This window comes from Alternaria conjuncta (assembly GCF_024043145.1).
Source record: "Alternaria conjuncta strain BMP 0040 chromosome Unknown scaffold_2, whole genome shotgun sequence".
In the NCBI taxonomy this organism is placed as follows: Eukaryota; Fungi; Ascomycota; class Dothideomycetes; order Pleosporales; family Pleosporaceae; genus Alternaria; species Alternaria conjuncta.
Genome location: NW_026250091.1, coordinates 616,634 through 630,932, shown reverse-complemented (window position 1 = coordinate 630,932; position 14,299 = coordinate 616,634). Strand labels below are relative to the sequence as shown.

General features: G+C 54.9%; 5 protein-coding genes across 5 annotated transcripts; 3 read left to right on the top strand and 2 right to left on the bottom strand.

Annotated features, from left to right (window-relative positions):
* Window positions 1-107: 107 nt before the first annotated feature.
* Window positions 108-2,277, bottom strand: PYR7 (CTP synthase; the record flags this gene model as incomplete). The annotated part of the gene is made up of 4 exons (XM_051465594.1): window positions 108-1,256; window positions 1,309-1,780; window positions 1,828-1,892; window positions 2,230-2,277. 4 exons carry the CDS (start codon window positions 2,275-2,277, stop codon window positions 108-110), a joined length of 1,734 nt encoding a protein of 577 aa, XP_051330151.1.
* A 548-nt stretch (window positions 2,278-2,825) lies between these two features.
* J4E85_001307 (uncharacterized protein) lies at window positions 2,826-4,224 on the bottom strand (the record flags this gene model as incomplete). The annotated part of the gene is made up of 2 exons (XM_051465593.1): window positions 2,826-3,471; window positions 3,689-4,224. 2 exons carry the CDS (start codon window positions 4,222-4,224, stop codon window positions 2,826-2,828), a joined length of 1,182 nt encoding a protein of 393 aa, XP_051330150.1.
* A 2,034-nt stretch (window positions 4,225-6,258) lies between these two features.
* On the top strand, window positions 6,259-7,239 carry J4E85_001306 (uncharacterized protein; the record flags this gene model as incomplete). The annotated part of the gene is made up of 3 exons (XM_051465592.1): window positions 6,259-6,286; window positions 6,410-6,556; window positions 6,635-7,239. The coding sequence occupies 3 exons, from the start codon at window positions 6,259-6,261 to the stop codon at window positions 7,237-7,239; spliced, it is 780 nt and encodes a 259-aa protein (XP_051330149.1).
* A 3,527-nt stretch (window positions 7,240-10,766) lies between these two features.
* On the top strand, window positions 10,767-11,645 carry J4E85_001305 (uncharacterized protein; the record flags this gene model as incomplete). Its single annotated transcript, XM_051465591.1, has 1 exon — window positions 10,767-11,645. The coding sequence occupies one exon, from the start codon at window positions 10,767-10,769 to the stop codon at window positions 11,643-11,645; it is 879 nt and encodes a 292-aa protein (XP_051330148.1).
* Window positions 11,646-12,901: 1,256 nt separating this feature from the next.
* On the top strand, window positions 12,902-13,526 carry J4E85_001304 (uncharacterized protein; the record flags this gene model as incomplete). Its single annotated transcript, XM_051465590.1, has 3 exons — window positions 12,902-12,962; window positions 13,049-13,296; window positions 13,326-13,526. 3 exons carry the CDS (start codon window positions 12,902-12,904, stop codon window positions 13,524-13,526), a joined length of 510 nt encoding a protein of 169 aa, XP_051330147.1.
* Window positions 13,527-14,299: the final 773 nt, after the last annotated feature.

Below are 14,299 nucleotides of genomic sequence, written 5' to 3'. Positions count from 1 at the left end.
CCAACTCCAAAATCAGACCATTCAAGTTCAAGCGTTGAATACTTCCGTTGTGTATGTCGCGGCGTCTTGCTTGGCATCATCATTCATGAACAGCCGAGGGGCTGCACTCAGAAGCTTGGGTTGCCGTTGATCTTAAGGCCGCTCACACCGTTGGCAATGCCTTCCGCATCAAGTCCATTCGTCGCGCCACTTTGGTAGTCGCGAGTGATCTCGTCGAGCATACCAGCGCTAGCAGCGACGAAACCCAAGTAGGGTCTGCTCGGGTCCAGGACGCGGGACAGATATTCCGGGTGGAACTGGACACCAACGAACCAGGGATGGTCCTTGATTTCGATAACCTCCATACGTACACCAGCTTCATCTTTGCCGACAAAGCTCAGACCGCCCTTCTCAAGCGTCTCAATGTAGTCAGGGTTGACCTCATATCGGTGACGGTGGCGCTCTAGAATTTCCTCCTTGCCGGCGTACAAAGCGCGGAGACGAGACCACTCGCTGCCTGGTTGGAAGAGTGTGGGACGGAGACCGAGACGCATGGATGCGCCCATGGTGCTCTTATCTACCTCTGGCATGAACATGATGAGCTTGTTCTGCGCCTCGCCGTTGAACTCCTCGGAGGTTGCGTCCTTGATGCCGCAAACGTTACGAGCGTACTCAATAACGGCAATCTGCATGCCGAGGCAGATACCAAGATATGGCTTCTTATGCTCACGCGCCCAGGTGGCCGCTGAAATCATACCTTCTGTGGCACGTTGACCGAAGCCACCCGGTACCAGGATACCTGATGCCTTGACGACCTCGTGCCAAGCGTTGTGGTACTTTGCAGGGTCTGTCTTCTGACACTTGGGCTCCAGATGGTCCGAGTCGACCCAGCGAATGTCCAGCTTCCTCTTGCACCGCATCGTAGCGTGTTCCAACGATTTGATGACTGACAGGTATGAGTCCTGGAGCTCCACGTACTTTCCGACAAGTGCGATCGTGACCGGGTCGTGGAAACGAGTGTCGTGGCCAGTGAGCGACTGCCATTGCGCCCAGGTATGGTTGCCCTTTTGCAGCATTGACGCTGAGACTGAAACTTGCTCGAGAGCAAGGAATTGGCGTACCATCGGAATCAGTCTTTGTTGTTCGAGAAGCATCGGTACTTGGTAGATGGATGGCATGTCACGGACAACAAGGACTTGTTCGTTCTCGACCTGGCAAAAGTGGGCGATCTTCTCGACAGCGGAGGCTTCAAGTTCGCGCTCGCAGCGGCAGGCAATCTGGTACTGTCAGTCATCCAAAGTAACTGCTAACGTGAAAGGCTCGACATACCAAATCTGGGATCAGACCGTTACTCCTCACCGCCTTGATAGCCTGCTGCGTAGGCTTCGTCTTCTGCTCGCCGTGGATAACCGGGACATACGAGACGTGAATCTGCATGAAGTTGTTCTTGCCCGCACGCCTCCTCAGCTGGCTCATAGCCTCAATGAAGGGCATGCTCTCGATGTCGCCCACGGTTCCTCCCAGCTCAATTATGCAGACGTCCGGCTCCTCGCCTGAGTCATCGACGGGTATCCGCGAGACCTTCTCGATCCAATCTTGAATCGCATCGGTGATGTGTGGGACGACTTGTACGGTTTTACCCAGGTAGTCGCCCTTGCGCTCGCGCTCGATAACGTGCTGGTAGATCTTGCCAGTGGTGATGTTGTTGTCGCGGGTGAGGGTGATGTTGAGGTAGCGCTCGTAGTTGCCAAGATCGAGGTCGACTTCGCCGCCGTCGGAGAGGACGAACACTTCGCCATGCCTGAGTTTTTTTCAGTCTATATTCACGGTACGGTTGGTGAAGCCTACTCCTTCGGGTTCATAGTTCCCGCATCGACATTGAGGTACGGGTCGACCTTGATCGACGAGACGTGCTGGGACGTCAGTATGGTCGGTAAACCGCGTCAGTCCATTGCACTTATCTTGAGGCCGATTGTCTTGAGGAGAAGACCTGTAGAGGAGGCTGCGACGCGTCAATCAGCTACAGTACGCAAAATAAAATCCTGACGTAGAAGATGATCTACAGTGGTGCATTTCGGCTACACACTGATAGCGGTGGTCTCGTAGAGACTGGTATGCTCTCATGGAAGTCAAACTTCGCGTGGAGCGTCATAGACGCGCGACACTTCTAGCCCATGTCAAATAGCTTACCTATGATACCCTGTGTGTACGCGTTAGTGGTGATCAAAGGCGCGGCAACCTGCAGCTTACCTTCCCCACGCCGCTGATGACGCCGCCAGACACAAGCACGTACTTCATGATGCTGTTTGGTGCCTCAATCGGTTATGGGGAAGGGGAGGGAAGGAAGAAAAGTCGAGATTTCGCACGCGTTAACTTTGAAAGAAAATCGGCGCATGGACCCTCTAGCGGGGCAGATCCGCCCGCACTAGCGCCCTCTCGAGGCTTGAGGCTTGCGACCATGATCCTGCAGCGAATCTTAATCCGAAGCTTCATTTCCTGAGAAAAATTGTCTCAAGCCCAGTGTCTTCTTATATTAACTTCAAATACGAGCTATCAAATGGTATCTTGCTCCCGTCCGTCGAATATCAAATGCATTACAATGTGACCGCCTCACCGAGTCTTCAGACCCCTTCTGTGTTGTATAAACGCCATGCAAACGTTCTCAACGCTGGCAACTTTGGAACTAAAATGAAACGTCCGAGGGGAATAGGGTTCGTTCATCATGTCGTCAAGATGCAAATCGGTATCTGCAAAAGATGCTCCAGATAACCCAAATAATAACCCACATCGCCCGCTGTAGATGATGCTCATGAAAATGTAGATGCCTGAGAGGTGTGGCGAGGTTGTCATTCTCTACGCCGTCGCTTCAGCTCGTCGTCTTCCGTATTGTCGTGTTCTTGGCTCGCGGTGAGTCGTTTGCGTGCCAGTGCCTTCTCGTTGCCCTTCTTCACTTGGATATTGCACCCTTGTAACTTCAATGCCCGGGTGAGCGCGCTACTTGGCCGCATACCCGGAAAGTCTTTGGCTGTGTAGACTGTGAAGACATCGCTCAAGACCTCGGTGAGTATGGGCGAGAACCCTCCCACGTGGAGGTTCATAGGATCGATGCGCATAAGGACGAACCGGAGTCGGTACTTGCCATGGGTACGGCAAGAGAGGTCTGGAAAGCAGAAAAAGCAACCCTCGGCGTCATGCTCATCCTTTGCTACAGACGGAGAAGCTACGAGCTGGCCCATTAGTCGTCGCGTTGTTCGTCGGTCAGGCTGTATGAGTGCCGTCTCTTCGTTCGTTCCTTCTGCGTTCCAGAGCGTGCAATGAACCACGTTGAGCGAGTAACGAAGCTCTTCTTGTTCAGCAGCACCGGTCTTCGGATCCGTTACTAGTAGCTGGATGATTGGCGGAGGGTCAATCACCCTGCGGTCGCGTTCTCCGAACCCACATGCTCGCGCAGCGATGGGTTGTTGTCGCACACGAAGCTCGTAGTTTAGATTCCTATCTGTGTCAGTCAACGTTGACCTACCCAGGCGGGAGGTGTTCCTACAGTTGTTCGTTGTACACAGGCTGTGGTATCGAACCCGGCAACGGAATTGCTCGATGCTGTTTCTGGGGCAGAGGGGCTGTCGCAGGGGTCTCTGAATACGAAATAGATCCCAATGGCGCCGCCAGAGAGCCGCGATGTGATTGTGAGTGCTGATGGGAACCGACGGACCCGCGGAATGGAGTGCTACTTGATGCATAGCTTGGTGTGTACCCAGGCGAGGGCAGTGGAGGGTAGGCTCTTTGCTGCGAGGCTTCTACTGGTGAAGTGAGGGATGAGTAGGGCTGCTCGTGGTGTTGGCTGTGGGGTTGGTTGGGGTGATAGTGGCGGGGCTCCTCGTACGGATACCGGTGTTCAGTTAGTCTTCGCGGCCCTCTGCTGTCAAACTCGGAACGTGGTGAGATGGGGGGACCATATTGCTGGGGAGAATATGGTGGGTCTGATCTAGGTGGGGTGTAAGGATTCGAGTGCTGCAGTAGCTTCTCGACGGGGGCTGCTGCTCTATGTAACGAGGACGGCTGAGGGTAGTCGTGTCGTGGGGGCAGTCCAGCATGGATCGAGGGCAGTTGATTGATGGGGGAGCGGAACTGGTGATCCGGGCGTGGTGGTACAGCGTCTGGCGGGATCTCCAGCGGGGGCAGTCGGCGATGGGAGTAGTCGAGAAAGCCAGGGGGCGAAAAGATGGGAAGTTTCTGGGTCTCGGTCATATCTGGAGCAGGACGAGAAGATGTTGTCAGAGGGAGCGACGGCGGCGGAGGTGGAGGTGGTTGGGACATGCGTGTATTATTATTTGGCCGGGCCAGGACACGATGCACGAAGCCGCATTGGGATGAGGGTTGTGTTCAGTTCGGAGGCTCTTTTCAAATTGGGAGCAACGGGTCGTGGTGCAGTGTTGGACAAGACGTCAGGAGTGGGAGCACTGCCTCGAGTGTGGCGGCGTGAGTAGTTTATAGTTGACGGTTCCCTGTAGTCAACCCTGTAGGTATCTGGATCGCCAGCAGCCAGATCGACGGTCGGATGCTTGGATTCAGCAATGGCGACGTTGAAGTGGAGGCGCTCAGACGCCTTAAAACAACGGGCGCCCGGGAAGGGGAAAGGATGCAGACGGGGGTGGGCCCGCAGCACCCTGTTCACTCGCAAGCCTCACGCCAACCGTCAAGAGTAGCCGGCTCGGAGCATAAATTTCAACAAGGACAGCGATAAGTGCAGCGATGGGAGGGCGGATCCGAGCTTGGCGGAGCGGTGCTAGTCCCCAGGTTTCTGACGTGGGCTGGGTGCAAGCGATATGAAGGCCGGGAGATGGGCACTGCTCGCAGGTGACGGAGTGGGGACATGTCATGGCCGACTGGCATGATCAAATGATGGTGATGGCGTCTGGCTGGTGCATGTGGCCTCAGCGGGCGCCATGCAGCAGGAAACTTTGGGAAGTCTAGCTCAGTGAACTGGCTTCGCAGTATTTTCGTGGGGCGTCCGTTGCAGGCTGGCGGCCGGGTAAAAGGTCGACAAACAACGGCGTCCCGGTTTCGCAGGCACGTCTGTTTCGAATCAAGGCGGGCCAGGGTGTTGCACACTGTAACCCGGCGGCAGCCAATATGGAGCAATATGCCAGATATCACGTAACTCGGTCGGTGGGCGCTGGCGGGCGACGCTTTCGGCGAGGGTCCAGATGGAGGTCAGGAGTGGCTGCAGCGCGAACCTGGGAACGGCCTGGAGGCCCATCTGTCAGCGGGCGCGGCGAATGGCGAGGCTGCAGCGGTGCGGCTAAAAGCGATGTGCCCTGCGACGCCTTTCTTGTCCGTCTCCGCGCACCCACTTGGGCTGGTGAACCCAGTCAGGACGGCTACCGGGCTTTTGGAAGACGGCTGCCGTCGCATGCGCCCATCCAGCAGTGACATGAGACAAAGCCTCCGCACCTGGCTATCGGACTCGATGGGCAACGGGCACGGCCGCTTATGTTGGTCGGTGGCTTGCGCTTGACCGCGGTGGGCGACCGTTGTCGTTAACAGCAGACAATTAAGACACGCAGTATGCTGCCAGTATCGCTGCCATGGCGGCGACACGAATCACGGCCCTTCGCTTGCGGCCCTGGAGAGAGTGGCAGCATATTGCAGTCATGGAAGGCACCCGTGGACAAACCCCATGACGCCCAAGTTGGACATGGGAGCAGTTGGACATGGGACGGCAGTTGTCGTCTATCTGTCTATCTGTCTACCACTCTACCACTACCAGACTACCACTACCACTCTATCACTGTCTCGCGTGGTCTACTCCACATCAGACGGCAGTCGACCGTTTAGAGTAACAGCTGGATTGTCTGAGTAACAGATTGCCCGAGTAACAACGTTGCAGCGGTCCTAGCGCCTCTCTTATTGCCTCGCTGCTCAGTCTGATATTGCGCCCGCACGGCGTACCTGCGTGTGTGCGCGCGCCCTAGGCTAGCCGCCTCCGCCGTGTGCTACCTCAGGCGGACGCATGTCTACTTTGACACACTCGTCCTCTGCTACCCCTCACCACCCATCGCGACGACGCTGCCCTCGGTGAGCGAGTCCGCCAATTGCTCTCCCTGGCACGTGTCGCAGCCAATCGTCCGCCCGGGCACCTGCCGTCTCTGCCCTCTACTCTACGCGACCACCCAACCGCCGCCCACGCCTCCCTCACCGCCCCGTCGTCTCCCACAGCTGCAACACTACTCTGCGCTGAATCACGTCGCCACTCCAGGGCTCGATCGACACGCTGCCCGCATGGCTGCTCACTTCGGCAACTACGTGGGTACGTGCGAGGCCACCTCACCCAGACGGGCTGTGGGCGTTCTGACGTGCCCTCTACCGTGGCTCAAAGCGGCCTCTGCTCGGCAATTGCTGCCCTGCCTCGATTCGTGCTGACGGCCTGCAGACTATAGTGGGGCCAAGCCTCCTGCCTCAGCGACTCACGTTCGCGACCCACGTCTGCACATCCTGGCGGCGACGATTCCGGAGATCTTCGCCAACAAGCACATTCTCGACATCGGCTGCAATGCTGGCAGCGTTTCGATCCAACTAGGTAAGTCCAGGAAGGATACCCCTGCCACCTGCTGCAACCGACTATTACCACCATCGACTCGATATTGATCAACTGCAGCCCTCGATTTCCACGCGGCTGCCGTCACTGGCGTCGATATCGATCCCAAGCTGATTGCCCAGGCCGAGAAGCTCCTGGCCTTGCGCGCTTCCCGTGCAACACCCCCCACGAGTTGCGACCCACCCGTCGTCGACTACTTTCCCATGTCGGCCGTGCTCACTCATGGCTACCGGATTGAACCGCACCGCAAGCCTGTCCACACGTCTTCCGCTGCGTCAGCTGCCTGGCCGCGTGTAACCTTCTTTTCTGCAGATTGGGTCCTGCCCTCTGACCAAGATGCTACCGACTCATACCATGTCATCCTGGCATTATCCGTCATTAAATGGATCCATCTCGAACATCGAGACGCTGGTCTGACGACGTTTTTCGCAAAGTGCTCATCGTCTTTGAAACCGGGCGGCTACCTAGTCATCGAGCTCCAGACCTGGGACTCATATCAAAAGGCCATTCGCCCCAATCATGCTCCGCATTTCCAAGAGACCCTCAAGGAGCTGCAACTACGGCCAGAGACATCGTTTGACAGTCTCCTTGCCAATCACGGTCTGCACCTCTGCGCTTCGTCGGACGCACTCCCTCGTCGCATCAATGTCTATCAAAAGGCCTAAGAGCGGTTGGTAGACATATTGGTAGGGATTGACACTCTTCCACTAGCATCACGTTTCATGGCGTTCGGGTCCCAGTCTCTAGTATCGGGATTTACCATCTCGTCTCGCTCGGGAGACGTTGCAAGTCATCCATGGCATTATTCACGTTGACTAATCTCTACACTCGTGCCACTGCAGCATCTACCGTATCTGGCTCTCCCATTGTATTAATCAAGGTACATATGTTAGATTGAACTCGCTATCCAGGCAAGTAGAAAAGTATCCCAATCCGCGGCTAGTTACTACAAACGGCTGGTCTGCGCTCCACTTTCTTGGTCTTCTCTCCGAGGCTGTTCCCTGTCCGCCGATCTTTGGCCCTCACCATCCCAGGTTCTATCAAGCCATGCATCGTACGATTGCGGCAGCTATGCAAGTAAAGATCGGCCGAATAACAGGCTTTTCAAAGTTCCGGCTTCGATGTCCGCCTCAGTAGTGAGGCATGCAGCTACAACCTAATTGTGATTGCAGCCATGGCTCCGCAAACGTCTCTGGCGGGCCACGGTAGAGTAGTGAGGTTGCGACATTTGCATTAGCCGCGTTACTACACAACCCGCCACGCTAGCCAATGGCGGCTCGGAAGCTTTTCGGCTTATGCCGGGTACCCATCCTCTGGTTCTCCAGACATTAGATCACATGTCGTCCACTAATGCAAACCTTATTCCACTCCGGATCTCGTGCAGGCCGAGGTTTTCTGCTTATGCTGTTCAATAGTATATCTACTACCAGCCGTGCTATCCTCCTCGTAACGTCATCTCAGATGGCCGGCTCTAGATGTTTCGACAATTGATGATCGCTCACCGGTCCGTACATTGTGACAAAGTCTAGATGACAGGAGCGTAGGTTCGCCGACTCCATGGCAACATGGTTTAACCTAGCCGCCACTGACCGCTTATGAGCTGTCACAGAACGTGAAATTGCCAAACTCTCGTTGACAATATGACTGCTGATGCTGTGAAAGATGAGATATGACGTTGCATTTCCGTCAGAGAGCACCAATTCCCCGTCTGTACCATCTCAAACAGGTAAATCCCTCGAATTTCACGCTTTGGTCCCTGAAGCCTTGAGGACGGCGCAAAGGTTCGAGCGCTTGGTTTCCCTCATCAGCCGTAGATTCACCTTAGCTCGCACCTTGCGAACCACGTCGACTGTTGAGGAGCTCTCTGGGAGATTATGCCACACCAAGTACAAAGCTTGATGGAGTGGCTGAGTTACCTCTGGACCGGTGCTGCACGATGCCTTGCCCGCTGGATGCTATCTCATCAACATCTCGTTCGAGAACCAGGGACAGGCCGTATGCTTTGAAAATTGAGTTACTGGGACCCGGTTGATGCGAGCTGGCGACTCGGTTGTCGATCCGTCAGAGCGGTAGGCTCATTCGACATAGTCTACAGATCTTGAGAGGTGCTCAATCTCGCAGGTGAAGTCGGCCCTCACGAAAACCAAATGCATTAGCTGGAACACAGCCAAGTCGTTATCCTGTTTTTACCGCATCTACATGGCTGCACAGCTTCGGTAGCTTGGTTTGTGTGAAAGCCGTGCCATGGAACGCCAGTGCAGTATCTGGCCAGTGTCCCGTCCACTGCGGCGATTCAAGCAGACATGATCTTGTCGTTGGTGTGGGAACGAGTCCGATGATGCGCTCCCCTGCAGACCAGGCAGACTTGCGACTACTGTTGTCAGCAAGCATACGCCTATCGGGATGCAGCATCATTGCTTGCTTGGTCGCACGACAGCCAATACACTCACCGATGGATGCATCGGCAGTTTGTCTCTAGCCGAGAGGGTGAATCACAGTATATACTGTCATGTCGTGCGTGAAAGCGTCGACTCTGCTAGCCAATGACGATGGGATGCTGCCATCGTGAACGGTGTCGAGATTTGCGATCAACAGTTCGTCCAATATCTACAGCGTCAAACGATATGCAATTGCGCATGAAAGATTGACCACTAACGGGACCGCCCTGCGTAGGTATACAAGGAGGACGACCGAGGGATGTCGACTAAACGGGGCGGCCATTGATGGACAACGCATCCACGGATAGCTGCTTCGTGGACACACCACATACCGCACAGCAGCGCATTGCACAAGTGATGCTGCCCAAGAACATGTCGTGAGCTGGCTCGAGTGACAACAAAGCTCCTGCACCCTGCGCTTATCTCCTCGACGCGATCCGCCGACAACGATATGGAGTTGCAGGATATCGATGACGTTGAAGAGTCGCCATTGAGGTGCAGCATGTCGAGCAAGGCCTACTATCGTCAGTCGTCATCACAGCTTCTCATGTCGTTTCAATTTCCACGCCCGTTGCTGTTGTCATGTGTCGCCGTTCGCTCTTGCCGTCTTCGGAGCACGTCTCGCAGCTGCCTCGATTACGTAGGCCAGACAAGCCCAATGACAGCGAGGGTTCGTGCAGTTACCAGGGGCCATGCAGAACATAGTTCCTGTCGTGGAACCCTCCAGCACATCGCTCTTGCCTTGCCACGAACACTTGCATTCTGCCCCCGATACACGAAATCCACGTCGGCTAGTATTCTGGAGGAATGCGCTGCAGGGAGCTCGAAACGACCGTTGCCCGCGTCGCGTCGACGTGTTCAGACGAGAGCTTTTCGATGCTCCAGGTCGGCGGTGCGCGGGCTTGAGAAATAGCTTTTGGCCACCTCACCTTGCCGCATCGGAGACTTTTGTACCTTCAACAAATGCTCTTTCTCTCCTCCCCTGGGCCTCGCAGGGACCGACGCAAGACGATGCTAGCGACAGGTTGATCCCGGCCTCTGGAATGCGATGGCAATGATGTGTAGCTGCTGGAGCGTCTGCAGTGGCGGCACCTCTCAGCTTGGATGGACGTCCACTTGCAACTAGGCGGGAAGCCAAGCACTGCACCAGTCGGGCTATATAACCATCAAGCAGCGTCGAGGTAGGTCTCACGCGAGACCTGTCGTCACTCCTGACCTGTGTACCGGCCCATGATTCAAGCAGCATAGCTTGCGCCGGAACTCCAGGCTGAGCCGAACAAAAACAACCATCTTCTTCCCTCAGCAGCGCCAGCGAGGTAAGCTCCAGAACCGCGCGTAGCATCAATGCGTCAGCACGTGTCCTGTTCACACCACAGCTGGGGGAGGCGTAAACGAGCGGGCGTCGTATACGGCGCTTAGGGGCATGAAACGGTTTGGTGCTGACCGTGCGATAGGCTTCCTTGACGAGTCTCGCGCGGGCGCTTCTCACGATCCCTCATGCAGATCTCTGGCTATTTGACATCCTGCCGAAGTCAGACGTAAGCTGGATCCTTGCTTTTGCCAAAGCGAATGACCATCCGAGCTTGGTCACACAGAGCTAGACAACACTCAACACGATTCGGCATCTTGCCGGAGCTACGGGATCCACCACCTATACATACGCCATCAAAACCACTCGTAGAACAGAGCAGAGCCACGCCGAGCGCTCATCTCCGCCGACCGACCGCGAGCGCATCGAGCGCATCACCGACGATATGCCACCCGCGAGCGACTCCTTCATGCCCCTCAACATTGAAGACGACGTCGTGCCAGAATGGCTGGATTCCTTTACTCTGGTTGCGCCCCCAAACACCGATCTATGGAGAAGGCCATCTTCGGGCGACATCTCAACCGCTCCCATGCTCTACACTGCCTTGAGCAATCCCTTCATCGTAGCAGAAGTCACGGTTAAGGGAGACTGGCAGCTTGAATGGGACCAAGGAGGGCTGGTCATATTCGCAGGCGCACCGCCGGGACAGACAGCGACGGCATCAACAACCGCAAGGCCGACATTAGAGGTCCCAAATGTTGCAAACATCCGGTTGGACGACAGCGCGACGCCGAGCTCCGCCATCTCTCTCTCGCAAACCTCAAGTAATGAGAATGTTGAAAGCTGCGGCACGACAGCCTCACACAGCCCAACAGACGAGTCAGGACCCAGCCCCCAACTAGAACGTGGGCCGCCACCACCATACGACGCTCCTGCGCCAGCACCCAAGTGGGTGAAAGTCGGGCTTGAGTTCTGCGGCAACGTATGCCACGCTACAGCTGTAGCCGCCAATAGTGAAGGTGCCGATTGGTCTTTGAGTTCGCTTCCTCCGCTTCAACAACGGCTCAAGGAACTGCGCGTCAAGATGGAGCGCATCGGCTACGCGCTGTGGGTGTCGTACGAGGAAGAACCTGGGATTTGGAGGAAATTGAGAGAAGTCACTTGGTTCTTCTGGGGTGTAGAAGACAAGGCCGTACGCGTTGGCGTCTACGCGAGTCGACCTGCAAACTTTGGCATCACCATGTGGGATCACAGACACCGTGTGGGACTCAGCAACGAACAGCGAAATTTATACGTCGAATTTGAAGATCTGGAGATCCACTAACCAGGCACGTCGCCCTGTTTATTTCTGTCGGTCTATCATTGCATGCAGCGGCTGTTTGTGCAGCCCAGGATCACGAGCAGATGCTCTCTTTGCTTCACACATCCCTAGCATGTCTACATCTCTAATCGTCTCTTCAGCCCCTACTTCGTAATCAGTTTTGAGTTTCGGTTCTATGTACCTATTCGCTTTTCGCCGTTCGCGGCGTTGCCTCGGCGCTTGCCACCATCTTCAGCTCATCGCAGCGTCGCATCCATCTGTGGCGACAATACCTGCACTGCAACTTCTCGCATACATATAGGGCTCATCTTACTGTAATCGCCTCTTTTTCACGGTTGACGGATCATGTTGAGTGCAGATATGTAATCCCGTTCTCGGCTCTGTCATCACAATCCAGTTTCGCTTGCCTTCTAAGATACATCTATTTATATAATAACACAAGTATTTGGTACCTATGTCTACACGCTACAGCGTGGGATTCTCATTCCGACCTAGACCTCGCGTAGGAACGTGAGTCGGATGCGCCTTGCATGTGGAATGGTGGTGATCGGTACCCATGCGGAGCTGGCGCGTTTGGTGTCGCGTCTTCAGGCCGCCCCGGTGCCCTTCACAGACGGTGTAAACTCAGCACACTAAAGTACCAACACAGGGGAGGGATCACAGTCTCGATCGATCCAAGTACTTGAATGGCAGGCCCGAATGATGCATGCAAACGACAAAGCTGATGTTGAATCTCACAACTTTGAGAGACATGCTACTTCCACGACGAGTACCAGAGAGTTACGGATACGATTCATGGCCAATCCCCATTGAGTGTTCACGTCGAATAAACCTAAGTTTTCTGGTCGCTTTGAGGAGCTACCTACTCGATCCTTCCCGGTTGGCTGGTCTTCCACCCAGAACCCCGTACTTGGGAACAATGATGTTGCTTGCCTATATCCTGTTGGGCCTTGTGTACCATGCAGCTTGTGGATACGGCGACATCATGAAGGCTCGTCAGGCAGAGTATACTATGACTAAGGACGCTCACGGGAGCTACACCACAGCTCCGTTGGTAGAAAGAACGACTTCCTTCCCTACATCATCATCCAATGCAGCCAGCACTCAGATATCTAGCCTTCAGCCATCTCAGTCCGTACTACCGGCCAGTGTGCCCCCCACAGTTGCCTGCTGGGCGACACCGTATTGCGATTCTATCCTCGTGGACTTTGCGCACTGCTACAACATCTCTGGAACGCTGAAAAGTCCCAACGGCGACGATGGACGAAGCGAAGTTTACCAGCGTTGTCTCTGCAACGACCGAGGAACTGTGTACAAAGAGTAAGCGTCCATCAAATCACATCCCTCTCCGGCTTCCTCTAACCGAACAAACAGCATCCTCACGAACTACCAAGCGCAAAACACAGACAACGTAACGCAGTGCTACGCATGCATGAAGCAAGCCGGAATCGAAGTAGACAAGAACAGCGAACCCAGCCTACAAATGAGGTACAAGATCCATAATTTCTGCAACACCGCAGTTCCGAATCTGTACGATTTACTCGCTCTATTCCTCGTCTGGCTCAAGTCCACCGACGAGCCCGTGGACAACAACACCGAGCTGGGCAACATACCCTCGATCTCTACTCTAGCCGATCGCTTCACAAAGACTGATGTAAATCAAGCTACTACAACGGTAGCCAGCTCGGCTCGGAACACGGAGACATCGTGGCTGGGGAGTACGCTTACTGCTGGCGACGTGATACCGACGCAGTACTTACAGCAACTACCGAAGAACTGGCCGTATACAAGCTACGGCGCGGCGAGAAAGGCCGGCCAGACTACCTCGTTCCCGTTGACGAACCCCAATTCGACAAGTCAAACGGTGGCTTGGCTATTCCATGAGATGCTGTGGAATCCACGACCGCTTTTCACTCCGCCGTCAGCGAGAGGAGAGGAGTATGAACCAGGGCTTGCGGACTGGACACCGGCGTTCTCGAACGGTGATGCCCTGACTGCTATCCCTTCTACCTCCGCCGCACCCGACATCTCAACGACGAACGTCGAGTCGAGCACTTCGGATCCCACAGCGACGGCAGCATCAGAAGGGACGATGACGCTGAGTACTTCCACGACTTCGACTACACTGTCTTCATCTACGAAGACCGCTGTTTTTATAAAGTCCGACATCATGTCCACGTTTATGTTGATATCCTCCTCGGATGCGCTTCCAACAACAGCATTACCGCCGACCTCTTCGTCTCCTCCATCTTCTTCTTCTTCTTCACTCACCTCACAGACGCTCGTTCCTAATCGTCCAGAGTACACACAATACCCTGTTCTGAGCAAACCACACAATGCGAGAGACGTCACGACTGCGTCATCTCGAAAGGCACTTGAAGATGCCACGGCTGGGTCGAAGCGGCAAACTGGGAACAAGGAGGAGTCAATTGAGCAGTTGTGGGGTGAGATACGAAGAGTAAAGAAAGAGATAAATCGCTGATATTCGATCGCGAGAATGCAACAGAGGGGAAGATGTAACAACAAACCAATATAAAGGCTATTCGTGTCATAATTACGTATTAACTATCTGTACTACTTGTGAACCACCTCCCAAAATGAAGGGGTTTTTCTAGACACGCTTTATACCAGAAACGCCAACCCATGCCCCTATATAC